This window comes from Parasteatoda tepidariorum, chromosome 2 (genome assembly GCF_982258835.1).
Source record: "Parasteatoda tepidariorum strain Cologne lab strain chromosome 2, Ptep-v5.0, whole genome shotgun sequence".
In the NCBI taxonomy this organism is placed as follows: domain Eukaryota; kingdom Metazoa; phylum Arthropoda; class Arachnida; order Araneae; family Theridiidae; genus Parasteatoda; species Parasteatoda tepidariorum.
In genome coordinates, this window is record NC_141756.1 from 22,857,824 (window position 1) to 22,871,246 (window position 13,423).

The window sequence follows — 13,423 nt, forward strand, 5'->3', positions numbered from 1 at the left end:
TGAATTTTTTTAAGTCACACAAATCAAATTTTTGAGACACAATTTTGTGAAATAAAATATTGACACATTTAGGATTAGTTCATAAAATGTGCTCCTAAAAACTCTACATATAACTCAACAGTCACTTAACAAATTTGATTTTTTTTAAAAAAAAAAGTAAAGCATATTATTCAGGTATTTATACCAGCCGGCTTTCTTCAAAGACATGCAGGGATCCATCAACCTGAAGCTAGGTGGGCTTCATAACTCAACAAGTGATAAACTTCAGTTCTTAAGACATGATTTTCTGTGCATGGTTCAGATTGACAAAAAAGAAATAAAAGTTTTTATATATTAAGCATAAGTAAATATATACATTTAAATAATTTTATATATGGTGATATGGTTTGACAAAGAACTTCAATAGTATAGCTTTGTAAACTTTTTTCAATGATGTTTCAAGCTTAAATATTAATAGATAAGACTTTTCCTAGACTTTTTTAAAATATGGAAAATTACAATATTTGATAGAACATTTAACAATAACTACAAGGAATAATAGTTGCTGCGATATACTATATCTCAAAGCAATTTGAATTTTTTTTGAAACTATAATTATTACTCAAATTTTTTAAGCTGTTTTTAATGTTTTTTTAAAATTGATTTTGGATTAAAAACAAAATCAATTTTGAGTCTAATTGATTCGGAGGTATCAAAAATTGATGAAATAGTTCTCGATAAATGAAATTTTAAAAATACAAATTTATAAAAATCTCAGAAACCATTCAACTGATTTCTTTCAAATTTTGTCCTTTTAAATTATTAACTTTAAAAAAGTATAAAAAAAATGTACACCTTCCAATTCAATACATTTTTGACTATTAGTAAAAAACTGAATAAATAATTATTAAAAATTATTTTTTATGTGAAATTATATACTTTTGGATAAATACATTGTAAAATTCTGTGCAAAAACTTGCTTTATTTGAAAAGTTCTTGAGATTTGGTAAAATACCAGAAAATAGAAAGTAACAGTATAAACTTTTGAGCTCTTTCCTAAACAAAGGATACGCCCCCATACTTTGAAGGTCAAAAATTCGAATCCTAGATTTATTTATTTTTTAAAAAAAGAGTGCAAGTTTATTCTGGGATTAGTAGGTTTTTGTGTATAATTTCGTGTAATTTAAAATATTGTCTATAATATTTAAGTTTACCAATAATATTAGCGTTTTTAGGGTAAAACCCTTGAACTATTAAGATGGAATCCTAATGCATAAAAATTCTCAAATTAGGTCTAATATTGCTTAAGAAGTTCACTTTTTTATTTTATTTACTTATTTTTATGCACTATATATGAATTATGCTTTAATATAATTTTCAATAAAAAATTTGCAATTTAGAAGTGTTAATCTTTATTATATGATAGCTTTAAAATAAAAACAAGAAAAACCTAGATTTGTACTGCCAAGGAATATCCTCATGCAGGTAATTAGAAAAAAGGCAGCAGTGATAAGCTGATCAGCTTCATAAAAAATTATGAGCTAAAAAGAAATATGAAATGAAATTTTGTAATGAACTTTTCTGTCATCAGTTGAAAAAATAATTGCTTTTAAAAATTTCTTGCAATTTAAAAGAGGTTTCTGATTTTACTAGTAGAGGTAATTTATTGTACAATTTAGGTCTTAAATACAAAAAGTTTTTATTCAGAATTTCTTTGAGCAAAAAGAAATAGATACACTATTGGATGTTCAGGCAAACAAACTGGTTTTGCTGTTATCAGCTTCACCTCTGTTTCAGTTGAACAGAATTCAATATGGTTTATATGTTTTTATTGCCATAAACATCAATTTGTGACTAAATTAATATAAACATTTTTTTTTAAGTTCATATTTAACAATCATTCCAAAAGAGAATATTAAGGGCGTTCATTACAGAGCACTTTTATTATATATATATACATACCAACTTAAAAACATGTGCTAACAAAAATAAGCTGTTTTCCAAAGTGCATTCGTAAGTTAAATTACTTTTTATTAAAATAAGTAATTTTTAAAAAAAGAATGATAAAAAGCTTAAGGTCCAAAAAATAAAATTCCTTTTTTTAGTGTATACTGTTGTATAATTTCTCCTCAGTCTCAAGTAAACCAAAATATTTTTTGGACAACACATTAGTGACACAAGAAACATGAACGAAACCTCGTTTGATATCATTACAAAAATTAACATAAAAATGAAACAAAATCACAGTTGGTGATATAATAAAAATTAGCAGATAATCAGCTAAGGGAGCAAAATAAAAAAAATTTTCCACACTAAAACTGTTTTAAGATGTTATCAGCTTCCCATTAGTTGCAGTTAGATTTTGATAGAATGTTTATTTTTTTCTGGCACAAATATCAATATGTGATCCAAAACTAGTATTTGGGCCTGTTTTTTTTTTGTTTTTTTTGTTTTTTTCAATTTAATATTTAACAAAAATTCTAAAAATGAATATTAAGGGCATTCATTATGGAGCACAGAATCTTCTTATGGTCACAAAATCTTCCTTACATAAATGTTATATACTCATATAAATGCTTTTTATTTTGTATCACAATCTTCTAAGACAAAGTTTCATTAAAAGTAAAAATTCTTTTACTTTCAAATTTCACAAATTCATGAAAGTAAAACAGGATAATGTAAATTTAGTTAATATCCCACTTATTATTGATATATTTCTATCTTAGCTTGAACTTACTTTAGACATTTTAAGTGCAAACATAAAATCATAAATAATATGAATAAATATTTTTCAACCACATTGCATGTTATACATATCACTTTGAAAATATTACAAAACTTAACTAAAATATCACAAATTAACTGACTGGATTTACAAAACTTAACTGACTTGGCTAAAAAACAACACAAATATTAAATATGACTTAATTTTTTTTTCTTCCGATGATGTGAATGACATAACCATTTTATCCAATTAAAACCTCCTGATCATAAATAATTTTAAATAATGAATAAATGTAATTCAATGCAAATCAACAAGATAATTGATGCAAGAATAAGGCACAAAAGTAAAATCAACCTTTTTTAACTTTGTAGTGAGGGAGAAATCGAAATACATAGGAGAAATCAAAATACATAGGAGAAATCGAAATACATAGGAGAAATCGAAATACATAAGAGAAATCGAAGACGAAACCTTTTATATTTATTTTCACTATCACTATATAGTTGCTTCAAATACTGCAAGAATTGAGCACAAATGTGAAAGCACTTCTCTCCTATGTAGCAAATCACGTACAGGAAAATTAAGAAAACCTTTTTTCTTTTTATAATTCAATTGACTCTTACCAACCATTTATTAATTTGGACTCACCATTTTTTTTTTCTTTTGCACTAAGGCCCTAAATTGAATTTTTTTTTTATCTAACTTGAACATTAATTAGCAATTCATAATGTGCATAGGATTTTAAAAATATATATTAAATGCAATCATTACAGAACACCCTATTGCTGAACAGCAAAAGATTTTTTAGATTATATATGGCTTATACTATCTGCTTATAACTTTTGAAATGTATCACTAAGTGACATAAAATATTAAATCTTCAGGGACAAAATAAATATAATGGATGAAATAACTTTGAATAAATGCATCATAAATTTTTATGCAATTGATTAAATATTAAGCCTTCACATTTTTTACATATTATATAGTTTTGCTGCTTAATATATTTTATTTTTAAAAATAAAAGACACAATCACAAAAAATATTTTTCTTCTTTTGCAATAAATTAATTGAATTGATTTACGAATTTGCAGTAATAAAACTTTAAAGTACTTATTCCTTTGGAGAATTTTTCAAATTACAAAAGGAAATTAAGCTTGTGCTGGATTGACGATATGTGCAGTTAAATGACACAAAAGCTAGTTATGCGGAGAAAAAAGGTAAGATACAGTAATAGAAATGTCTGACGTAAAAACAAATATAAAAAAAAGTTTCTAAACATGCATGCAAAGAAAAAAGTAAAAGTCACTAAGGAACTGCTCTACACTAAACTCCTAGATAACAAAAACTGTTTAGGTTGTTTATGAGTATTAGCATATATTAAGATAAGTAGAATTAATAATTATAAAACATTAAAAAAAATAATATAAAAATAGTTAATGCTAATGTAGGCATTTTTCACCCAAAGTTTATAATAACCCTTTTTCTTTGTAAAGTTTACAACTTTATTAAACATCTGCAACAGAAGAGTTTCCATGCAACTTTTACTGTATTCCTTTGAAAAATATTACAAAAACTTCAAAAGAAAATTTATAACTGTAAGCTTTCACACTACATAGACTAAGCTTAATTTGAAAAATATATAACACAAGTAAAAGTTCTATTTAATTGAAGAGCTGAGTAGATGCTGGATAAAGGTTTTAAATGTTGTCGAAATGAACTTGAGTAAACTAGTTTTAAAGTTCATAATATAACAATAGGATATAAATAATGCATCTTTTCTTTATTTGTCTGTTTATAAATCACAAACACTCATTTAAGCTGTTCGAATTCATAGCATTTTAATTTGCTGCCAAGAGTGGTCTTTTAAGGTCATTCGTCAACTGTTCATTGAAAAATACTAGGGGCCTTTTTTCACACCTAAAATACTCAAAGATTGGCACTTAGTATCTTCAAACACTCAGCTTTTAAAAACTTGAAGATTTGATAAAATAAATTAATTTTGTCTAGTTAAATAAGACTAAGCTGAAATTCACCCCCCCACCCCCAAAAAATCTTAATCAATTGACATTACAAAGTTTTAAATTGACAATTAAAAATAGAATTCTTTAAAAAAAAATCATAACATAAGCTGGTCCCAGAGTCAGAATCGTGGCGACACAGCGACATTGTCACAGAACGATACAGAGTTCTTGCAGAAAAATTTTCCTTTAGAAAGTAAAAACTTTAGGTTTTCCTTTCTACAAAAATTTTGGAAATTTTTTAGTCCCTAAAATTATATTTAAAAGATGCCTTTTTCGCCCATCGGAGGGGAAAGAAATGTTCAACATTTTTCGATTCTTATTTGAGAAGAATGAAAAATAAAGAATATTGAAGCAAAAAATTTCTTTGCTGCAGAAATGCTTGAAATTTTTTTTCCTCCACAATTATATTCAATAGATGCCTTTTTCACACATCAGAGGGGAAGAAATGCTCGTTATTTTTTAAATTCTTATTTGAGAAAAGTAAAATAAGAATTGCTTTTTTTTTTCCTTCACAGATTTTACGATTTTTTTTTAATGTGATGATGATTTACGAAAAGCGAAAAAAGAAATTATTGGGGAGTTTTCCTTTTACAAAATAGGAGAATATCGCCCATGATATCTAAATAAAAAAATATTACACAATCATTTAAAAAAAATACCTGCAATTGTATTATATCCAGATAGACTTTTTTTTTAAAATATGTTTCTGTTACTTTGAATTTAAAAATTTAATGAATAACATGAAGATTGATTATTATTAATAGTGTCTTGCAGAAAGATATTATTGCTAGAGAGGTTTGTCGCAGAAAGCCCCAAAAAATTCTGCCCCAGGGAAGCTGGTATTTATTACTCCTCCATTTCTTCGTTTTCTTCCTCTTCTTCTTTAACATCAATCATATCCAAATCCTTAACTTCAATTTGTGTCTTGGAATTCTTGTTAAAATCTACTTTTTCACCAACAGCGAAAAAGGTCAGGTTGAGGGTAGATGGAGTGCTAATTTTGACATCCCAGTCTTCACCGTAAAGTGATTTTTTTACTTCTTCCCCCAAATCTCCAGTTACAGTATTTTCACTTCCACTTCTTCCATCCACTTGTGAAGGCGACATAAACTGTCCCGAAGCTTGGGCAGAGCTACCAAGTGATGAAGCCTGTCCCAATAACAAACTTTGTAGCTCATTTTGTTTCGAAACAGCTTCTTTCCTGATCATTTTCTTACTGTGCCCTTTGCCTTTCACGTGGGCCTGATAAGGATCTAAACCTGAACATCGCACGTCACATAATTCGCAATACCACGCAAGAGATGAAACAATGCAGCTAGTCTTCTTGGACAGTTCAACATCAGGAGCGTTATCAACAGAATCACTGTTACAATTTTCTTTTGAGTTCTCATTAAACTTGTAAGATGAAGCCAGGACTTTCTTCTTGTGGCCTTTGCTACGCATGTGATCTTGATATGGTATCGGACCAGATAAAGTAACGCCACATGGTTCACAAGATAAGGTGCAGTGAGTTGCCAATGGTACATTTACTGGAATTTCAACAGTAGCTATTAAACCACATTTCCTTTTATGTTCAAAGCTATCAATATGTTGCTGATATGACTCAGGACCAGAAAAATTTTTATCACATTTTTCACATCTCGGTTTCCAAGATGTGATTGCTTCGAAATTATTCTTCTTCAATAAATCTGTTGAGCTTCTCAGGTTAGAAGTCGAGTCACAGTCTTCAACATTAGCATTGGTGTCCTTTTCTCTAAGAATCATAAGAGCATGCTCTTTGCTTCCTGTGTGTTTAATAAACTCAGAAAGAGTTTGAAAATTTATAGCACATGATAGACAGGGAAAAGTATTTGTATCTACATGTTGAATCTCAGAAAATGAAGCAGTAGCAGCGACAGATTCAGTGGACATAGAACTATTATGCAATGACACTTTTCTCTTGTGCTTATCACTGGCCACATGTTGCTGATAGCATTCGATTCCAGTAAAAGATTTGTTACAAATTTCGCAATTCATCTTTTAGCAGATTTCTGAAAAACAAGTTAATAAAAAATATCAGAATGTTACCAAACATTTTAATTTTTAATAAACTTTATTATAACAATAAAAAGGAAATCATGGTAAGTAACTGAAGTTAAAACATTTATAAAGCGTAAATTAAATTTAGAATACAAAGGATAAATTTACGAGATTAGTAAGAGTTTGCATTAAGTTTATATTTCTGCATATCATCTATTATTCTATTTTTAAAAACAATTTTTTATAATATTTTGTTTAAGATGAAAAAAATTTAAGAATTTCAAAAAACCTACAAAATTTGGTGCATTTTTTCGGTAACATGAGTTTTTGTAAATTAGGCACTACATGCTCATGTTATACCAGGATTCGCCAATATAAGCCCAGTCCCAAGAAGCTTTTTCTCTAAGGTGAGTTTTTTCAAAATTTACTATATTAGTTCAAAAGGTTTAATTTCAATAACAAAGCAATAATACATTATTGTCATTTAACCAAAAAGATTTCCCAATAATTAAAGATAATTTAATTTTATATATAAATTGAAATGCATTCAACTTGTTTTGAGAGTATACTGATATGCCTGAAGTATACCTGATATTGTGAAGGGTATTGGGGCTCATAAAATCTTAAGAAAATTTCTACTTAAATGAAACTATTATGTTTTTATTAATCAAATTAAGTGTTTAACTTCAGATCATTAGAACCAATAACAATAAATTTATCAAATTTGGAATTTGATGAATTTATAAAATTGCATCCTCTTAGCAAATGTATAAAATTGCAATTCACAATAGAACACAATAAGAAATGTAGTATCAGTTTCTCTAGAAATTTAAAAAATAATTAAAAAGACAGTTGTATTTAACCTGTAAAAAATCATCGTGTAAAAACTATTTCAAAATAATAATGAAAAATTGAACAAGTTAAAAATTATTAACTTCCGAAAAATTACTTTTTTATTTACTATTTATGCATTAAGTTTACATAGGCCAATGTTGCAATTTTAAAATAATAAATTTACAGTGAAACTTCTCGGGAACGATCAATCTCTGTTCCAAGAATTTTACTTAAGTATCATTTTCTTGATATGTAAATGCTACTTGTGTTGGTGTCATGATAACCTGATCAATGAATAAAATTTAGTAAAAATTATCTTTACTGATATTATTACCTACGTGTAATGGTTTGTTTACACATTAATGAATTATAGAATTATTTTAAATAAATAAACAATTATGTTTTTTTGCAAATGTTCTTATGTATTCAATTTCATATCAAAAAAAGGTTGGCTTAAAATGCTTAGTTTTTTTCTAAATAAATAAACAGTTACTATGTTTTTTGTTTATTTTGTTATGCATTTAATTATATATCATAAGAAGTAGTTAGCTTTAAAAAATTTCTCATTTTTTCAGAGTTTGTTTATTAGAGATGCTTAGGTTTTTCATAAAAAAACTTTTTTTTTCTAATTTAACTTTCAGCTATAAAAATAAATCATTGATGGCATCCAGAGCCGGATTATACCTTTCGTAGGCCCTAGGCACAGCCGTTTTTGGGCCCTCCCCATCTCCCCTCTTTTCAAAATATATGCTAAAATTTTCTTGCATATTTTTTTTTTACATTTTTATTAATATGGATTTTAATTTGAATACGACATTTTGCGTAGTTTGGAATTCGACAGCATAATACAAGATTTCGTTGAATCCAAAAATCGCAAAAAAGTAATATATTAGATCATAAGATTCTGCAAAATAATTTATTACCGAAAAATATTATATTTTTATTTGTATCTTCATAATTTTGTGCAAAATACACTTGTTGTTTTTAAAGCTAAATTACTTTTGTCAAAAAAAATTTTCTCCCAATTTTTTCGCAGGCCCCTGAATTTCGTAGGCCCTAGGCACGTGCCTAGTGTGCCTATAGGGTTAATCCGGCCCTGATGGCATCATATCTAATGCAACACGAGGACGTCTTTAATGAATGCATCATGAGGTTGTGGATCTCCTACAGATATCGTCAAAAAGAGCTCTCTAAATAAGAACCACTCACAAAAATTTTAAATACATTTAAATCTACTTATTTTGTTGATATTTTTTCATGTTTCCTTATTTTACCTTTATCTTATTTAGTGCAGAGGTTTACCCAGGTTTTGATGATCTCTAAAAGGTTTTCTTCAACACAAAGTCTAGGGAAAAAATTCTGTCCCCCACAAAAGTAGTCGTAAATAGATGAGGTAGCTACAAAGAGATTGTCTTTCTTGGATATATAATTGTATTAAGATATATAAAGCAAAGAGATATGTTTATAATAAATAATTAACATTATTTGAAAATCTTATTTTGCTGTAATTTTGTAAATTTTCACATTTTTACTTCATAAAATCGAAAGCAAATTATTAAAAAATTGTTTGCTTCAAATTCTTAGAAGATGGCTTTAGCAAAATAAAAAAATTTAACTTCCAAATCATAAATGATATTTAACCATTGCAGAAGTGAGTTTTATTTTACTATAATTAAAATATCAGTAGCAATAAGTAAAATTATTCAACTAACTGCTAAAATGCAAGTGTTTTCGTTATCTATCTAAACTTTAAAATGAAAACATATAACTAAAAATGTTTTCATGCTTGCAGCGAATAAAATTATAGATAGTTCGTTCTTGGACTAGGCACTTGTGATGTCATATCTGGTTGAACCAGAATTTGTTTCGTTTTTTTACCACTAAATCATTCAGTGTGTCACAGCAAAGCAGGCAGTGACTCAAAGCATCGGGATTCTGTCACATCGATTGAGATACAGATTTGTATGTACAATGTACAGAAATGATTCCTGAAACCTACAGAACACGGAAGTTCAACACTCTGTATCTCAAAATCTATTTTCAACACTCTGTATCTCAAAATCTATTCAATTTTTTGGCATTCGGTCCCATGAGGACTTTGGAATAAAAAGATTTCTATTACAAAATATTAAAATTTCAACCACATCGACAAGGAACCACCGATTCTCATATAAAATGTGTGGAGTCCTATGTTTTGTGAAGTATTACTTTCCTATTAAGTAAAACAAAATTTATTTCATTCATGTGAAATCTACACCTGAAAGTTCTGAAAAATTTAGTCAAGTTCTGAAACACTCAGAAGGTTAGAGATGGTTGGGAGTTTTCCATATAAACTACAAGCACATAGTAGTCAGGACATCATTTGGGTAACTAACTGAACAATAACCCGTAGCTGCCTAATTTCCATATATTGTCACTAAATAACTTAATCTTTATTTTGTACAGGTTGCATAATCAAATTGTTCAACAAAAACCGAGCACTTTTTAACTACTCAAAAAATATTTGTAACAACTTTTTGTGTTTCCTATTATTGAAAATTCATATATATATGCACAAACAAAAGGCAAAAACTTTACATGATCATAATAAAAGAAAAAAACAACTACTTTCTGACAACGAACTCTTTTCTTGATTATATTAACCACGATAAAAACAATTTATGCAGAATTTTAAATATATTCGATACTGAGTCCTTCATTCTATTTTTTAATTTAATTACTTTATTTGATTATGTTCAAAAGAATAATATTAATTTAAAATAACAATTAGTTAGACTATAATTTTAAAAAAGTTATCAGATGTATTTTTTAGATTTAAATAAAAGCTATTTATAAAAGTATATTCAACAAAGCATTAACAATATTAATATTAATGATGATACCAAATTTATAATGACACATAAAGAATGAACCTAACTAAGAAAATGTGAGAAATTCATAAAACTAATGTAAATTAGTAAATTATTAAATTTTCATTAAAATTTGAAATTTGTTCAGCATTTCTTTAATGAAAGGATTAAAGATTTTTTTAAATAATTTTAAAATGTAAATACAATGAGTATTGAAGCTATACATTTTTGTCAGAAGTAAATTATTTATATGGTCTCTACAATCATAATATTGAACAAATCTGAGATTATTGAATTTTTTATTTTTATTTTTTTAAACCATATCAGTCAGGAACAGATGAATTTTTTTTTGAATGATAAATCTGAATTAATGTAAGATTTTTTACTGTATTTGCTGAATGTTAAAATAGTGAAAAGGCTCTCACATCATACTAAGTATAAAAATTTTTATGCAATTAGTGGATGGTCCTTCAGGAAAAGTCTTACCATCTCAATTAATTCATTACTTAATTAAATTTTAAGTATTAAAGGGAGAGGGAAATTTTAAGGGGATGAAGCTTCGTGACAGTTCATTGCACAGGACCCACATTAAAATATGTAATTAGTGAATGATCTCTAAGTTAAGTTAAAGGATCATGGTACTACTGATCTAATAATAAAGTAGCTGAAGAAAGCAATTGGTTTGCTAGTGAGGAAGAGGATGGCCCTTCACTAGCAATGAAATCAACAATAGAAATAAAATTTCCTTTTGCAATTAGGTAAAAAAATTTGGCAATGGTTAGTTTGTCTTCATGATTAATAAAATTCCAAGAGATTTTTCAATTTGATTTCATAGGACCGGCAAGCAGTTCATCTAGCAAGTAAAATTAACGACAATATGCCGAAAATGAATTGTGGTTGAATGATTTGTGACAATGATAAAAGGAATTATGTGAAAATCACGCCTATTGCGTAATATGAGGCAAAAATCGATAAAGTAATGAAGGAAAAAAATCTCCGTCTGAAAAAGGAGAAATTAAGCCCCTTTTAAAAATATCCAGTGAAAAGAGCACCTTTAAGGGCTTTTAAAAATGAAAATAAACATCATTAAGTACTTTTAAAAACACTACGCACACTTTTTGTACTTAACAAAATTTTTACCATAAAATGTTAGCGAACAAAAAATATGATTCACAAATATTAAATAAAAATACAATTTTGGTACTCAATAAAATACAAATTAAAAACATAAATCTCAAGTGTCATGACAATTTCATTAAACAAAAAATTTAAAACATCAGAATGTCCTTTTTTTTAATTTGCTTTTATAATGAGATATTTAAACATAACAAATTTTTTCTGCTTTTCAGACAAACTTTGGCAATCAACTTTTTAGCTTTCAACTGAACTTTCTGACAAAGGATGGGTTTTATATTCCAAGCTTTATCTTAAAACATAGGTTCTTTAGCAAAAGGTACAATAGATGAAGCAGGTACAATCTATAATAAATATCCTAATATAAAATGGGAATATTTTGATCAAATCTTTAAAAATACACATAACATTAAATAATTTTATTTTTAACTGAAAAAATTATTTTCATGTTTATGTCTACATATAGTTTGAAACATAAATCAGATTACTGAAATATGTTTTACTTCATATAATTTGATATAAAATCTTACAATATTAATTGTGTTACAATTTATTAATATAAATTGATAATTTCATATAACAATTTGGTTTGATAGTTGCAAGGAAAATTATTAGGAAATGATAGCATTTATAAAAACTCCACTTAATGGGGTTTTTTTGTTGTTGTTTTTTTCTTCAGATTCACAAAATTTATTTCAACCTGAGTATTTAAAGCAAAATGAGTATCTCTGAATAAATTGCTCATAAGAGAAATGCAAACCATAAACACTCTTTAAAATAACTAAATTCTTAAACACTAAATTCTTTAAAATTATATGTTCTAAAGTGCTTTTGCTCTTGAAAAGGATTGTAAAGTGAATATATATAGATTGAAATGAATGAGATAATGATCCCTATTTAAATAAACAGATTCAAAAATTGCGGCATAAAAACGTATGTAAAACTCTTAAAATTGTAGGGTATTTACATGCATGTTTTTAATCAGTGCAAACGACTTAAGAAAGAGATCAACAAGAATGTAAACTATGTGAGGTTTCGAAACACAAGGGGAAAAAAATCAAAATATTAACAATGGTTTTATTTTATATTTTTTAATATGTAATCGTTTACATATGGAACTCCAATCCCAAACCATAACTAAGTGAAATGAAGGTTTTTGTAGAAAAATTATCTTGTAAGATTTTTTAAAATTACTTATCCGTACAATTTCTGAACTAGTTATCTGGATTTGAAATTAAGAGCAACTTTTTTTAATGAATTTGTAAACATTTTATTTTCTCTGCCCTTTAAAATTTAAATGTTTATAATTGCCTCTTTCACTGTTTTTTTTTTTCCTTTGTTTGCATATTAAAAAAAAAAGTAAAACTTTTGTACTGGTTATAATTTACATAAGATCGTGGTAAATTTTTTTAACAAAAAGATATTGACGTAATTTATTTGAAAAGTCACTGTATTGCGGATAATTTACATAGGATCTCGGTGAATTTTACCAACATTAAGATATTGACGTCATTTGTTTTAAATTAACTAAAAGTATTGAAATTAAAAATGCTGTTATTCATTTAAATAAACAATTTAAAAGCAACAAGTATACATACACCGGTTATCTTGAATAGAATTCCTATAAGTCAAATTTTATATTCATTTGCACACTTCCCAGTAGAAACAACCTTTTCAAATGAAAACGACAACTATAAAAATAAGCAAGAACATCCGTAAACACGCGATGACGTGCATAACGCAAACCGAAACTTTTGGGGGAATTTTCCCATAAAACGACGATAAATATTATTTATGATTTTATATCGATACATTTTTTGGTAAAACACTTTTTTCCAGATGATTAAAGAAAAAAAGAA

At 27.0% G+C, this 13,423-nt stretch overlaps 1 protein-coding gene across 2 annotated transcripts; it reads right to left on the reverse strand.

The window, feature by feature from the left end:
- Positions 1-3,381: 3,381 nt before the first annotated feature.
- LOC107457576 (uncharacterized) lies at positions 3,382-13,340 on the reverse strand. Of its 2 annotated transcripts, XM_043053306.3 has the most exons (3): positions 13,163-13,293; positions 8,856-8,978; positions 3,382-6,758 (listed from the first exon to the last, which is right to left on the reverse strand). In XM_043053306.3, exon 3 carries the CDS (start codon positions 6,742-6,744, stop codon positions 5,575-5,577), a length of 1,170 nt encoding a protein of 389 aa, XP_042909240.1. In that variant the 5' UTR covers positions 6,745-6,758; positions 8,856-8,978; positions 13,163-13,293; the 3' UTR covers positions 3,382-5,574. The 2 variants fall into 2 exon arrangements, with proteins under 2 accessions (XP_042909240.1, XP_015931255.1); XM_016075769.5 differs by lacking the exon at positions 8,856-8,978 and having other exon boundaries at positions 13,163-13,340.
- Positions 13,341-13,423: the final 83 nt, after the last annotated feature.